We start from the raw sequence: 16,511 nt of genomic DNA, 5'->3' as shown, positions 1-16,511 counted from the left end.
CTCTGACGTGTTTTCTGGTGCGCCCAATAACAAAGATAACACGTCAGCAGCGTCGTACGTCAACAGTCACAGCAGTCGTGTTCACAACAGACCCGGAAGAGAAGAAAAAGCGGAATAAAGTCATAATTTTTGCTATTTTTGGACCGAAATGTATTTTCGATGCTTCAATATATTCTAACGGACCCTATGATGTCACATGGACTACTTTGATGATGTTTTTATTACCTTTCTGGACGTGGACAGTATACCGTACATACATTCTCAATGGAGGGACAGAAAGCTCTAGGACTAAATCTAAAATATCTTAAACTGTGTTCTGAAGATGAATGGAGGTCTTACGGGTTTGGAACGACATGAGGGTGAGTCATTAATGACATAATTTTAATATTTGGGTGAACTAACCCTTTAAGGATTTTGAGACGGCCTCTTCTAAGCAGACTTCTTCACATTTTTTACATCACATTATGAAATATTTTTACTTAAATGATGTGACAGTGTCTCAGGGAGATTGATGTACCATCAGATATACAGTATGATCTCCAGGCATTTCTAGTGACGCAAGGACAGACTGAAGATAGACTAATGGAGCCACTTTAAATCTTGTTTCTGGAAAAATGTATGTTTAATATTTTTAATCAATATGGAATAAAGTGAAATTCTAAATCTCATAAATTATATAAAAATACTTCATATTATAGTGTTTTTTTTATATTTTGAATGTTATTATTCTTGTATTTTCCATTTTAATTTTAATTAATATTTTAGTAATATTGTTCTGTGCTTCTGTCATTTTTATTAGTTATAGTTTTTAAAATATTAAAATTATTATACTTTTAAATGTCTATACAGTTTTCATTCATTTTTATTTCAGTTTCAGTTTTAGTTTAGTTATTTATCATGTAAAAGCTTTGGCTGTCAAGCTCCAAAACAAGGTTATAGTTAACTAAAACTAAAATTAAAACCATAAAAATTATAAAAAATGTTTAGTTGAAAGAACTGATTTTTTTAAGTTTTATTTTTATTGCAGTAAATGTTTATTTCATTTAAGTAACAACATTTTTTATGGTATTAGTTTTAGTTAACTATAATACTCTTGTTTTGAAGCTTGACATTCCTTAATCTCCTTGAAAGTCATGCAGGTTTGGAAATGACATGAGGGTCCATATATTATAATATTTATAATTGACTTATCGTTACTTTAGTTACTGTTGCTCACTCTGCCAAACAAACGGAGTTGCTACAGTCTTGCAATGACAGCTGTCAGAGTGAAAACCTTTTCCCAAAATGTTAAGTCAAGTGGGACTTAAATATGCCATGGAGGGATAGGCAGAAGATTTTAAAATATGTAGAAAAACAGATCACAATCCAAACGGGAGAAGCCCTTATATTACGGTCATTACTATCGCAATCACAACATCCAGGATCAACACTGTTTATGTACCGACATGTAAGATTAAATTTATTTACATTTAACCAGTTTCATATGGAGAGGCACTGAAATGTAGACCGTTTATGTGTTTTTGGCCTACACTGTACATGATGTGAGAGCTGTTTGCTATTTAGGTTTGTACGTTAGCATGGACTCACTAACTCTAACAATAGATAGTTTTAGCCAGAAATATCTTTATGAAGCATAAGATGACATTGACTTTTGCTTGAGCAGATCAAAATTGTAACTTAATGAGAGTATGCCAACCAGAAAATGAACATTCTGAACAAATGTCTGAGTTCCGATCCCTGTGCAACTGATACTTGGCTGCCATTGGCTCATCTGCGTTTGAGGGGAGGGGCTTACCGATAGGTCAATTGATACATAGTACACATGAGAAATATACACTCTTAAATCACTGCAGGATTCTGCGAATTTGGAGAAGCAGAGGAGCGAATGCTTGCCAACATGCTTTTTTCCAAAACAAGGCAAATCCCTACAAAACCATCATAAAGTACCCTTCTTAAATGTCTGATACCTTCTTAAATCCCCAATCATTCTTCATCCCTCTATCCTTGTCTTTCCCCCCACTCCTGTTTGGTCTCCTCCTTGCCTGACATGATTATAAGTCCTAACAATTTTCACAAATTGGAAACAGTGCATCTTGTTGAAAAATGTGTCTTCTAACATCTTTGCTCAACATGCAACATTCATATGCATTTCTCTGCAGCCCGACAGCAGGATTTTATTTGACTCTGTCTTTAAAAGAGCCTTGAAATTCAAATGATCTTTTATATCCATTTAAATACGCAATTCCATTCAAATAGCCAATCTGGCATCCTGTCCTTCTCCGAAAACCAAAGCCGAGACAGACCATACACATGCAGTAAATTTTCTGCAGTGTTTTTGAAGTTTAACCTCGTGTCAATCACCAGGAAAACACAGGTGCTGGGAGAGCTTTCGGTTGTCCCCTTCATCTGTGCTTTACAGACATCTCCGGGGGTCACGGGCCGGACAGCGAGGCCAGCTTGAACGCATTAGGCACTCTGACAGATGGCAAACAGGAAGGACAATCCTCCTCTGAGGATACCCAGGTGCTGAAGTACAAAGTCACTTTTTGGCCTGTTTGTATCTAGCTGATTGAGTCTTTATTTTAAATGAATATCTGTATGTAACACTATAATATCCTTCTATGTAATCTGTCTCGCTTCGATTGGCCAGGTGCTACTCTAACGAGAATATAATACAAATAAGATCCCTTTGGAAATCATCTCATCTAAAGTACAAGGCAGGTAATGTGTTCCACATGTGCACCCCTTTGAGTTTACATTGTGATAACTCCTCACATCTCCTGATTATCCTTTGTATATATGCAGATGGAAACCCTTTTGATTCCTTTTTCAATCTTCTGTGAGATGGTGAAACAAAACAGCTGATTTCACTTTCACGGTTTTCACTCAGTGACGTCACAGACACACATTTTTAGAGCAACGGATTCAGCAGATATAAGACCGTCACTTTGCATACCACTTCAATTATCTTGCAGAAAATGTATGATTTTTTTGTTTAAAAGGAAACTGTAGAACTACAGTGGGTTGCAAATCCCTTTAAACACTGATTTTAAAACAATTCTTTAGGTCAGTGTAGCTTTAAAAAAACAGAAATAACATTTAAATAAAAAATATGGGAACTGTTATAGCGTCACGTAGCATTTCCCTTTTTTATACAGAAAGCCTAAAGGTCTTCTCAGCGATTTGCTGGAAATCATCCTTTTTGAGGTAATTGAACCTGTTGAAGACTCGCTGCACACAGACAGGTCAATAATTAGCTAAGACAGCATTAATTATCACAAAATGTGCGTAGCATCTGGGATCGTACACCTTCTCTACTCTACAAATGGACACGCTAGGTTTATAAACTGGACCAGAGCAACACACACGTGCATTAGATTGGGGACAGAACGGAAATCTTTCATGCTCCTCTTTATGCATATCCTCATGAGGATGCAAAGGAAGGAACAGAGATGTCTGAATGACTGCTCTACTCCTTTGTTCCAGAACTGCATAGTTCCTGCATTACGTAACTATCTGCATTAAAGAGCTTCATTTAGTCCAGCTCCCACTGACTGAGTCTCAATGAATGGATGGAGGAGCTGAAATCACCATCTCATAATCTTCTATGTCAGTCCATAATCAAGCCATAATTCTACGCTTCTCACAGATCAGATTTCGAGAACAGGGCTCCTGCATGGTATACAAACCACTACATGGTCCACAGAAAAGAACAACCCAGGCCAAATCTCTATCCTACCAAAAACAAACTCAGCTATTCTCATTTAAAGAATCATTTGCCCAAAAGTTCTGACATCATTTACTCACCCTCGTGTTCTTCCAAACTAATATATCTTGCCACAAAAGACAAAAAAGCACCACTTAGGCAATATATCTCAAGTCTTCAGAAGCTGATCTGTTTCAGTCACATGGATTTTCTGCTCATCTGCTATATTTATGACCCTCAGCTGGGTAAAGTAATGGCAGTGAATACAAAAACATATGAGCAATGATACCAAGAAGAGGTGTTAATCATTTAATTTGAGCCATACAAGGTTCACAAGGCTGAGTTATAGCTTCAGAACACATTTTTGGTCACTATATGTTTTCATTAAAAAGTAATCTTGACAGCCCAGAGTACTTCTTTTAAGCTCAATGATGACAGAATTTAGATTTTTAGGTAAGCTATCCCTTTAACAGGTTTTCCATCATTTAAAGCCATCACTTAACTCCTTCTGGGTTCTGATCTTTGGCCCTCAAATCTGACACTGAAGGTTCAGTGACATAAGATTACCGGAATTCAGTGATTTAAGAACCTGGGCAAGCTTTTGTCTTGGTAATTTCATTTGCAGATACTGTAGCCATGTTGCCGTAGTTTAAGATTTGGTCCTCTGAAACCCCAAAAGACCTATGAGCTGTTTATCTGGGCTGAATGAAAGAAGGAGCAGTATAATCACTCAGCTCTGTTCAACCTATTTGTTTATCCTTTCTGACAGGGGCTGAGGATGTTAAAAATGCCCCTAGTCTTTCCAAGGCCGCACTTTCTCAACTTATCCAAAATAATGTACTCAAATCTTGCACTCAAAGGGAGTTCGATGGGTGCCTTTTGCATTTACAAAAAACAGTATACAATTACAACGATTCCACATTCAATCATGTTTCTTGGGAAGAAATGGGATATGTCTGGGATATATCCTCTGGTACTCAGAAACCTTAGTGCTAATGTCATTTTGCACATGCATTCATCCAAAGTAGCAAACAGGAGCCTGGGGTTAAAGGAATAGTAATTGGAAAGTTGCTGATTTTATCCTACCATATGTTATCATTTACTAATGATCAACAATGAAAACAAATGGGGGCTGGCAAAAAGAAAAGCAGTGCACATGAGATCCATGGCTCTCTCTTTGTTGGGACCAGCAACCTTCCAGTTACGAGCCCTGAGCTTTCACCATTGCATCCCACTACCCCCAAAATGGGGTGTGTCCTCAAGATTACATTACACATATTGTGTGTTTCTCAGCCGTACCTTCTAGTGTGGTTCCTTTGCCCTGCAGTGGTTCGCCTAACCCAGAGGAGTAGCGTGCCCTCACGGCCAGCTGGTACTCTGTGCCTGGATGGAGATTCTTAAGCAAGGCTACTGTGGTGTCCCCCTTAACTGACACTTCCTTCATCTCACCACCCTCTGTGGGCTGGTAGAACACACGATACTGAGTGACTCTTCCTGGTGCAGCAGCCCAGGACAGCCTCATGGACGACACCGTCTCGTCAGAAACACGCAGGTCTCTCGGCGAGCCACGTTCTATCAGATATATGAAGAGAAAGCAGTTAAAAACAAAGTAACCCCAATGTTCCCTCCTTCAATGTAAGGCTGATGATACACAGAGCAACTTTTTGAGCAATGTTTCTTGGGCACTTTCCCATTGAGAATGGGTTTATTTAAATTTATATTTGGATATTTTAGATCGGTCATGGGCTCTATGTCTCACCTGGTTGCCTGTTGACAGCAACATTTACCAAAGTTGCCCGGCAACAATGCTCAAAAAGTTGCCCCGTGTATAATCAGCCTAAGTCTAATGTTGCTTTTAAGTGGTTTTATCATCCACCAGGTGAAAAATCTCAAGTCTGATCACTATACGCAAACAAATTTTGAGGAATCGTGTCCTTTGAAAGCAGTACAACTAAGAAACTGATGAAGTAGAAGTTAGAAAACTAATTTATTGACTGGAACAGAGACAATGCAGAGATAAAACTCATTTTAACACAGGTGTCAAAAGTCATGACCTGGGATTTGTCATTTGCAAATAATAAGTGTGGACAGACTGCAGCTGCATCGCTGTAGGCAGCTATTAAGACGCAGCTGGCTCATGCTTGGACACTAACTACTCTCTGACTTGATAAAGAACCCCGAGGTTCTGCCTAACCAAACAGATATTTTTCGCCAACTCAATGAAAGAAATTCTGGGAAACGTCTCATAGAGTTTTTGTCAAAATCAAATTTTCCATTCACTTAAGGTGTTTTTGGCTGCTCATCCAATCACTGTACAATTTTACACCAGTTGTCTGATATAAAAAAAGCCTGGGAAACAACCAATTAAAATGCAAGAATAAGTGGGCATCCCTCTTAAACAAATGCAAATCTTGCTAACTGTGACTACTAGTCTAACAATTCAAGAACATTTTACAATGACCTGCATGAATGTAAAAAAAATAACAGTCTTCTGAACTGGCACTTTCTCACTTAAAATTGTGAGAAAATTCCAGTAAAAGGAATTCAGACGCATAATCTCATGGCATCCTCCGCTCAAACGGACATAGTATTTTGGAGGGGAAGTGTGTAAGTTGTTCCAATCACCTTCTTTGGTTGTTCCATCAATCTGCATCTGAGGCCCAACGCCTGATGGGTATTCAGCTGCCACAGAGACATGGTAGGTGGTAACTGGGTAAAGTTGCTGCAGAACAATGGTAGTCTCGAGGCCAACTGTTGCAGTTTCTAGCAACCCACTATCTCCTTGGACCGGGACATATGTGAGTCTGTACCGCACCACTGGACCGGGAGCAGCCCCCCATGAGACTCGGAAACTGCTTGTCGTCTCTTCGGAAACTCTCAGGTTATTCACAGATCCTTGTTCTGCACAAATTGGAACATAAGGATCACAAAAAGGTTGTTGTTGTGACTTTTACAGCAACAATTTCCTCAAATTCACCAGGATATTCTTTAAAATACCGTACTCAACATTTAGTTGTATGGAGGAAAGAAAGTCATCAAGAACAACATTTGGATAAACTATTCCTTTAAAAGTCTCAAAAGGAACGTCAATAGTAATTAGCTTAGCTTAGCTAACTTTTATAGAAAACAGACAATCACCTTCTAGTGTGGTCTCAAAGTCCGATATAGGAAAGCTTTCTCCCTTCTGATACTGGGCATAAACCTTGACCTCGTACTTTGTGACTGGAGTAAGGTGATGTAAGACAGTCGTAGCGGTTTCTCCCGGCACAGAAACAGAGATGTAGCCTGTTTCTGTATCAGTGTCAGGCCTGTATTGCACCAGATAGGACTGCACATCCACAGCATCAGTTACCCAAGATGCTCGGAAACTCCTGGAGGTCACCTCTGAGAAGGTCAGAGACCTGGGTGCAATCAGACCTAGAAAAGAGAGCAGAACCGAAATATATGAGGCTCCTCACTTTGATTGACTAAAAGGACACATCCAGTTTATAGCCAAAAAATGGTTACAGTACATTTACAGGCAGAATGTGTTGTCTAATTTTTGATAAGTTGGCCTGTTTGTAATGCCAAGATAATGGTATGACTTTATAAGATGCAAAATACAGCACACAACTAGAACTTATTGTTGCTTGTTAGTTTTGGAGCTTGACAGCTTCTGCTAACTATTTTCATTGTTTAGAATTGAGTAGCTTGGACATTCTGTTAAATAAGTTCCACAAAAGAAAGAAGGAAAGAAAGTCATGAGTTTGGAAGAACATGAGGGCGAGTAAATGATGACAGAATTTTCTTTTCTGGGTCAACTAACCCTTTAAACTTTAGCACAAATTGGTGCAAAACCAAAGTTCAAAATGTGTGGTTCTATGCACATCCAGACCCAGAGACAAAAAATTTAACAGCAGTTAGTGGTAAAATCGGACGCTACTCACTTCTTCTCTTGATGTTCAGAAGCTCTTGCTCAATTCTCAGACAGATGGACTGGGTTAGCTCATTGGAAATCCTCTGGAAAGCATCAAAGTCCTCTACGGTGTACACATGGGTCTCCACTGGAGGATTAGCAATCGCCTCCAGCTCCGAGCGGACAGCATCTTTGACGCCCACTGCAAAAATCTCTACATCCGTGTTTCTAAGCTTAGTCGCTGGGTCTTTAAAGGCATCAGAGGACTTCCCATCGGTGATCAGAATCATAACACGAGGTACATTCGCACGAGCGCCTCTGGTTGGAACAAAAATCCTTTCTCTCACATACGTCATAGCTTTGCCGGTGTTCGTGGACCCTCCGCGGTAGGGGAATGTTCTCACGGCTTTGACCACAGCGCTCAGATCATGATGGGTGTTCAGGTAGAACTCAGTGTGTGGGTCTCTGCTGTACTGGACCAAGCTGATTTGAACCTTGTCCGGCCCAATGTCAAAGGTGTTGACCAGGACTTCCAAGAAACCTCGAACTTTGGCAAAGTTTGTCAGTCCGATACTGTAGGAACCGTCAACCAGGAGAACGACGTCAGCTTGTACATCCACACCGAGAGAACATTCTAAAAGTAAAAAAAGTTTGTGGCTCAAACTGATATTTAATCAATTGAATACAGTGGAAAGTTAAACAGTGCTGACTTTTCCTCACCGAGCGATAATTTTAAGGGCTGGGTTTTCTCCATCGCCATAACCGGCTCACTGGGTGACAGACCTTTGAGTGCAAACAGGCTGATCTCATATTCTGTATCAGGGGACAAATCTCTCACATTCACAGAGGTCTGAGTCGGCCCAACGTACAGCTCCTGACGTTTGCTGCCAGCCAACATGGGAACCATCTGCACCTTGTATCCAGTCACCTCCCCTATAGATGCATCCCACGTCACCCGCATTGACTTGGACGCAACCTCTGTGACTTGCAAGTTTGACGCTGGCTCAATGGCTGCAAATAAACAAAAAGAGGAAAAATGGGGTCATGTTTAATGCTCAGGGTTGTGTTTAATAAACCTGCTAAAGCAGATTTACAATTGTTATTGTTTGTTTACCTTCCTCGCCGCTAACCAGCGAGTTGAGCTGGTCATCCACACTGGTGCACACCTGTGTGATGAGCGATTTCTCCACAGCTTTGATCATGTCGAAATTTGGCACTGTGTACACATGCGTTCTGTAGGGTGTTGAGGACATTTGTTTCAGCTCTTCCTCATCTGCTTCTTTGATCCCTGAATAAAAATAATAAATAATGCATTATTTCTCAGAATTCCCTCAAGGATTTCTTTGTGGATGGATTTCTTGAAAGCTACCCATTCCTGTGAGAGTGCAGAAGAAATCCAGACCATGAAAAACGGCAGTGATGATTGATGAATGACCACATACCCAAAGTGAAGATTTCAACTCCAGCATTCTTCAACTTCTTGGCGTGACCCTCCACTGGGTCTTGAGATTTCCCATCTGTGATAACTACAGCAACTCTGGGGAATACCTTGCGAGCACCAGCAGCCTCCGTGAACATGTTTTTCAGCAGGTGGTCCAGGGCTTCACCTGCACAAAAATCACAATAGAATCACTGAGACTTGATACTCCCATCGTAACTTTGTTGTTCAGAAGTAACATTATTTGCAGGTTTCAGTATGATTACATAAGAGTGAATTCGGTACCTGTCATGGTGTTGCCGCCCTTGTATGGTAGACTGTTAATGGCTCTGAGCAGCTCAGCCTTTTTGAAATACTGGTTGAGGTTAAACTCAGTTCTGGTGTCCGTGCTGTACTGAACCACACCCACTCTAGTCTTGTCCTCTCCGAGGTCAAACGCACTTGCCATGGCTGCTATGAAGCTGCGGATGAATTTAAAATTTTCCCGCCCAACACTCCAAGAGCCGTCCACCAGGAAGACAAGGTCAGCAATGGCACTTGGTAAGCATTCTGGGAAAAAGAGTTAAAGAGTCAGAAGCTAAGAAAATCTAGACAGATCTGACTTTGGAAAAGGTGATGAACTTTTGAAAAGGATGCAAAGCTTTTAAAATATAAACCATTTAATAGATTTGCCAGACACATTTGGCATAGGACTCTAAATTCCGACCTCTTTTTCTATATCAGAGTAAGACCGAGAAAATCTCGAAGGAAATTTGGAATTTGTGCTCTGCATTTAACCCATCCAAGTGCACACAGACAGCAGTGAGTAGTGAATAAACACGCACACACCCAGAGCAGTGGGCAGCCAGTGCTGCGGTGCCTGGGGAGCAGTAGGGGGTTCGGTGCCTTGCTCAAGGGTCGTGGTATTGAGGGTGGAGAAAGCACTGGATATTCACTCTCCCCACCTACAATCCCTGCCGGATCTGAGACTCGAACCCACGACCTTCGGGTCACAAGTCCGACTCCCTATCCATTAGGCCACGACTGCCCCTTAGTATCATGTATTTGTTTGTCATACAAATGTATGTGCTTATTGATACAGTATGCCTGAGTGTCAATCAAAACATAAAAATTTTTATACATACAAATAAGAAGGGGAACATACTCCATATCAGCACCACATGTATCTACAGTATTACGCAGTATACACTGGTTACAACTCATTCCTTTATTGACATATGGGTTGAGTCTGTCTCTATTTGTAATGTTATTAGGCGAGTCATTACTTGTCCTTCCCTGTCTCTTGAACTCCATAAATGAACTCCATTCCTCCACATGATTTGGAAAAATTCCTCTTCTTTTAATCATACTTGCCCTCAACCACAGTTTATGGAATTTGCTGCCCTTGAACGGACTGTGTCGGCTGCATCTTTTGTAAGATGTTGCCAGGCCTTTATGGCAAACAGGGCAGGACAGGAAAGGAAGTTGTTGACATATCGTATCTTACCTTCCTTTATTACAGTAATTAGATTCACTGATTTTCCACTTGCGCCAGCAGAATGGAAGCACTGGAGTGTTGAGACTGGGTTTTTTAGAGAGTCTGTAGAAGGCATGCTAACTAACCATTATGGTATTCGGGGCGGGGGTGAGGGGAGATTGGATTTTCCACTTCTGCTTAATGTAGGAAAGGAAAAGTAAAGCTGTTCACCTTCATCTGGAGGACGAGGTCACAGCACTCTTGTAAAGAGCGGAGCTGTAATGCTTTCCACTTTCTGCATTGCGAGAGGTTTGGGGGTTTTATTTCAAATCAGGAGCAAAGGGGCCACTTATGAACTCTCACCCAAAAGTCATGCTGGAAACACTGGCTCAGTTTATCATGTCTGGAAAAGTTAATGCTGACTAACAAGCTAAATTGTTTTCAGGAGTCATAAATTTGGAAAGAAACAAAGACATACACATTTGCGTACTGACTAATTTGGAAACTCCCAATAAAATGCAATGATCACATAGCAATGGAAAGAGCCTGGAGGCTCTTACTTACTGACTGCATCGGAGACATGAGGTTTCCTGGTACCTCCTTCAAAACCACTCGATTGGACTAAAACAGAAACAAAACAAAAAAAAACTGTATTGAAGAAAATGAATTCCTTCCATTAAAAGGGTTATTTTTGGCCAATGAATTTCCATGCCTTCTCCAGTCATTTCTAATTGCTGTATAAGGATATTTTACTATTTTATAGAGATTGCAATCACAGGAAACCATTTCTATCTCTATATAATCAACTATATATAAGTGTACAGTGTATTTTTCCAAGTAAACCAAGAAAAAACATAAATCCATTTTCAATGACTCTTCCAAATCACAGTTTGAAAATTCCTCTTCAAACTCTTCCAGGCCTTCCATGACCGTGTGAACCATCAACATAACACACTTCAGGAAAAACAATGACTTGCCACTTACTTGTAATTTGACCAGAGATCGGTATACTCTCCTCGGATCCAGAATATGAAGTTATCGTAACAACATAATCCACATCGGGGGTCAAATCTCTGATGGAGGTTTTGGTTGCGGTGGGAGGAAGTGTGAATTCCTTAACAGGCTCTTCTATAGAAAGAAAGGAACATTTACAATGTTTAAGTGTCATATCATGATATACAATCTACATGAAGATAACATCTAGCCAACCTTAATTTCTAAGCAGATAAATCTAGTCTAGACACACAAGAGCTGGATTAGAGAAACATTAATGACTTCCCAAGACAAGCGATGAGTAACAGTCCATGTTAAATCATTTTTTAAGGGCACGCCAGAACACATTTCCCAAGAGTTGCCTGTGGCAGCGAGTTTAAAGGTTACTTGTCGTTTACCACATGCTTCCTTATCTTAATCAACATGCAGTACACTTACTACAGGGACATTTCCCCTCGAGCAACCTGAGGTTAAGTGTTTGCTCAAGGGCAAAATGGCACTAGTTCATGAGACGACCACTGCAGGTCTAAACAACCCTTAGCACTTTATTTGACTATCAACGTGAAGTCAAAAACGACACTTTCCTTTTTTGGTATGGACTGCCAACTTTTTCCAGAATCCAATCCATCGCCAGTTGGGAAAAATTTGTTCTGTCATTTATTTTCCCTTGTTGAATATACAATTTCATTTTGAAACATGTCACAGAAGTAAAATCGATTGCAAATGTTTCATGCTGGCGTTTCAATTTCAACATGTGCGGCGCTTTCACGTTTTCACCCACCTGTATCTGATGTCACTACGACTTTTAAGCCCTCAATCCTTGACAGTGGTTGCTTCCATATCATTTGTACTGTGTTTTCATTTAAAATCTTAAACCTCAAGTCTGACGGAGGCGTTACTGTGGAAAGAGGAGGTGAATCAAGTTATTTCCAAGAAACCATTCCAAAAGCTGTATTTATGAGAAGAGCACACAGGTTTATGGACGAAGTCCCAACAGCGAAGTTCACTGTTGGAGAAGGACTCAAGGCAACATGGAACAAAGTGGACGGCGGCCATTTTGGGTCAAAATGACATCTGTTTGAGCTGTCTGACCGAAGGGCCACTGACTACTCAAGCATAGACACGCAAAGAGCGTTCCACAAAGACCTCGAGAAAACATTACACGGGGGCTATCACTTGTGACGTGCATGCATTCATTGCAGTCAGTCCAACGCAGCCAGACACGCTGTGTTGAACTGTCTGAATAGCTGTCGTCACAGACAGACAAGAAGTGTTGATTGTACAATGGACTTGAATGGACTTTCTGTGTGCAGTTGCATTAATGTAGTCACTTTCCATTGCAAACCACTTAAAAGGGTGCATGACGACAACCTTTAATGAAATATAAAGATAAAGGAAAGTGACAAACAAGTGAATACATAAACAAAAAGAGGTTATATAAAACGGGACGCACTAGTCTAGATGAACTAAAGGACTCATGCACTTGAACATGAAAAGTTGTCTGCAACAACTTGTGGGACTTAAAGGACTTCATGTACAAGACGCACATGTAGAGGACTTTGAAATATTTTAAAGTGATATTCTTGTGGTATTTTGTGTTGCATGGTGTTTGGAAGGTCAGTATCTGTGTGGAACATACAGTATGGGTCGTGTGCATGTTGGAATATCACAATAAAATATTTTGTGAAGCTGCGGCTCTGGTCATATTTTGACCAGGGCTTAAGCTTGACTGGGAACAGGTTCACCAAAATCAAGATTTACCAACCTGGCTGACCAGATGTCACAAACGGTTCCATTTCTGACTCCAAATAGGTCCAACAAAACCGCTATCGCACAATCAGACACACACCACTCGTTTTTTTTACTTTTTGGTCCATCCGACCCAAACCATATTTGGTGCAACCAAAATTCCTCTTTTTGAACAATTCAAGCTCTTTGGGGCATCAGTTAACAACATTTATTTCGCTGTGCTGAGCATCTAATAATATCCATGTCAAATAAGAAAGTGAAAGTGTTGGTTAAGGTATTTGTTTTGTGTTTATATTTTGTATTAGTGGAAAATGTTAAAACAAAGGCTTTTCTTATTTTTCCATAATGCAGCATTGAGAAGTAACACAATTACTTCTTGCTCTCACTTTCCTAGGAGAGAGAGAGAAAAAAAGTGCTCATATTTTGTCTTTTTGTTTCCTAAGAGTGCAGAAAGCGGAGAAGGGAAACTTGGCCTCAACGTTAAGAGTTTTTTTTTCTTTTTCAAATAAAAGCTGTAAAATATTCCACTATACTTTCCACTGAACACTGGCGATGTGCGATTTAACGCCCTGCCATTTATTCAGTGATTTGAAATGGTTAAATCAAAGTTTTACTGCCTTCAAGACTGTTCAAACCTACCAAGAGCTCAGTTACTGAAGCACATAAATACTAAAATACAGGAAAAAGTGTTTTACTAGAAGAAAAAGTTGAATGTGAATCTGTCTGGCTGAGATGTCTGGTATCCTGCAGCTGATCATGGGTTCTAAGCATACGGAAAAAATTTAAAACCAAGTCCTATTCAATACTTAACCTTTTCTGGATTTGGTCGTAGACAGTATTTTCTACCCTATAATGGAAAAACATTACAGTGGATATTTCTGAAGAATTAGTTGCTGGAAAACACAGTTAGGTGTAATTAAATATCCTGTGCTGTCATGCATTTCCATTTCCACTAGCATAAACACCTCCAAATGATTAAAAAAAAAATATTTTAGGACAGTAAAAGTTCTTGATCAATGTCCTAGTGTCTAAACAGAGACATTACACATCGAAATGCACATTTATTCACATTATTGTGAATAATGTAATGTGAATATAAGTATTTTTTCCCCTGTGTTTTTGTTCATTTTTATGGATATATGAATGAAATGAAAATTTAAAATAATGAACACAACAAAACAGACAATTGTTATTGTACAGTTAATATTTATACATTTTCAAATACTAATAATAGACTAACTAAATTAAAGTTTCATTTTTAATTAACCAATGTAAATAGGGAGAGATTTATAGGCTTTTTATTTTTTTTATACCTTGAGCTCTCACTGATGTCAGTACTGAGAGTGTTAGGAGAGCGGCTGCTGCCAAACGTGTGACCGACATCTTCATCCCAGTATCAGCAGAACATCAATCAATCTGAAAAATCAACCAGATTACACACATACTTTGCTCATAAATCAATCCAAAACAAAAAGACTATACACTCCACTCTAGCACAGTTCACTGCAAGAGATCTCATTCAAATCTGATTTTAATTATTTTCTATTCAAAATTCCAGCCAGTTTCTCTGGTCATAAGAGGAAAATTGGTTTTCAATAGTCCAAATATTTTGGAAAATATTCATAAAACAAGGACACTAACTCAATGTGGGTCTTAGAAAAACATTCCCTACAGAAAAACTATTATAAACTGCATATGCTGTATGTAATCTGCCGATTCAACTGTTTAACATCGGAAGCTGTGAGTTTATAGACTGTATGCAATTGTCTGGAAATTTGCCTGATTTAGGATCCTACACATCAAGGGTGGAAAAACTTTTCTGCAGGGTTCCTGCGCCCCCTGTTGTGCCTGGAAAAATTCAGACTTTACATCCTTATATTCATGCTGAGACCAACTAACCACTCTGCCTCTAAACTTTGGCAATGTGCTTGGTCTCTGTGTTACATATATTGCATGTTACTTTAAATAATCACCAGTTTAAGAACAAGCAGCTCACAAAATATGTGCACAATAGGTACACGTTGTTCATTAATATTACTCAATCATTTGTTTTCACTCTGTAAAACAAATTTCAAGCAGTGTGATGTGATGTACTTAGTCTAAAACTTCTTTACTCAACATTTTTCCAGTCATTATACATGACCCCATATTAATCGAGAGACTACATCTGCACTTTTAAAAAGGCATTTTTCAATTCAACAAATAAGAACAAAACAAATTAAGAAGGTGAAAGGACATGCAAAGTGTGAGTGAGACCTTTAACAACACACTGTGCCTATAATATATATTGGCTTAGGTGTTGTGATAGCATAAGAAATCAAGTAAAGTTGAATGAAAAATCAAACGTAAGTCTCAAAAACCTTGTCATATGGTGAAAATAGGTAAAGTGGGACACACTTTGATCATTTGTAATAGGTGTTATTTTAAAATATGATGCCAGACAGACTTTAGCACATCACAGAAATCCTTAATCATGTTTATGTAAGATCTCCACCACACTAAACAGAGAAAGTAACTTTACCAGTGGTCCCACTTTAACTGTATTATTTAAGCATGTGAATTAGGTAAATAAACATAAAAGAAAGTCTTCCAGGGTTTATGAATCTTACAAATGGTCTAGATTTCCCAACAAAACAAAATAAATCTGTATCATCCTAAACTACTATAAAAGAGCACAATGACAGAGTGGTGGAAAAAATGTAATCGCCATACAAACGTCCATGGAAAAAAGTGATCAGAGCTGTTGAAAAATGGGTCAATGTGCTCACATTCTTCATTTCACATCACATCTATCTACTACGTCTCATATTTAAGAGAAATAACATTTTCATTCATAATAATGTATTAATAGGTTTTTCAATAAATTAAAAAAAAAAAAAACAAGAACTCCATGTCAAGACTTACCAAACTCCCCAAAGTTTCCAAAAACCTTCAATACATCACAAAACTGGTGAGTGAAGGTGGGAATTTCGCCCAAACGCAAAGGGGTTTTAAAGCTCTGTTCAGAAAGGCAGAGGTTCTCCGTGATGCTGCAGTGATGGAGATGGAAATGAAGAGGAGGGTCTGGTCACCCCACAGCTCGCGAAGGCTGTTCCCAAATGCACGGGATCTCAGACTAGAACGTGCTTCTTAACAGGGGGCTGATCCCGGACCCGCAGCTCTGACGTCACGCGCCTGTGTGATGGATGTGTTGGGATGCGCTTTTGGAAAGTCGCGCATATTTTCGGCATTCCTGCAGCATGTCACTCATCGATGTTTCGGGTTTCAGCGGGGA

General features: G+C 39.5%; 1 protein-coding gene across 5 annotated transcripts in view; it reads right to left on the bottom strand.

The window, feature by feature from the left end:
- LOC109113087 (collagen alpha-1(XII) chain-like) overlaps positions 1–16,364 on the bottom strand; it is a 70,836-nt gene extending 54,472 nt beyond the window's left edge. For 4 of the 5 annotated variants that reach the window (XM_042747040.1, XM_042747044.1, XM_042747042.1 and 1 more), the window contains exons 1-13: positions 16,142–16,364; positions 14,551–14,653; positions 12,270–12,386; positions 11,480–11,623; positions 11,060–11,116; positions 9,325–9,588; positions 9,044–9,208; positions 8,716–8,889; positions 8,322–8,612; positions 7,633–8,235; positions 6,845–7,123; positions 6,332–6,607; positions 5,006–5,278 (exon numbers count right to left, since the gene is read on the bottom strand). In XM_042747040.1, the coding sequence (XP_042602974.1) occupies positions 5,006–5,278; positions 6,332–6,607; positions 6,845–7,123; positions 7,633–8,235; positions 8,322–8,612; positions 8,716–8,889; positions 9,044–9,208; positions 9,325–9,588; positions 11,060–11,116; positions 11,480–11,623; positions 12,270–12,386; positions 14,551–14,626 (2,719 nt within the window). In that variant the 5' untranslated portion in view covers positions 14,627–14,653; positions 16,142–16,364. The remainder of the gene's footprint in view (positions 1–5,005; positions 5,279–6,331; positions 6,608–6,844; positions 7,124–7,632; positions 8,236–8,321; positions 8,613–8,715; positions 8,890–9,043; positions 9,209–9,324; positions 9,589–11,059; positions 11,117–11,479; positions 11,624–12,269; positions 12,387–14,550; positions 14,654–16,141) is intronic. The other variant, XM_042747045.1, reaches the window with a different exon arrangement.
- Between the last annotated feature and the right edge of the window lie 147 nt (positions 16,365–16,511).

The sequence above is a fragment of the Cyprinus carpio genome, chromosome B20 (genome assembly GCF_018340385.1).
Source record: "Cyprinus carpio isolate SPL01 chromosome B20, ASM1834038v1, whole genome shotgun sequence".
NCBI classification, from domain to species: domain Eukaryota; kingdom Metazoa; phylum Chordata; class Actinopteri; order Cypriniformes; family Cyprinidae; genus Cyprinus; species Cyprinus carpio.
The sequence above is the reverse complement of the archived record's forward strand: the minus strand, read 5'-3'. Positions and strand labels throughout refer to the sequence as shown.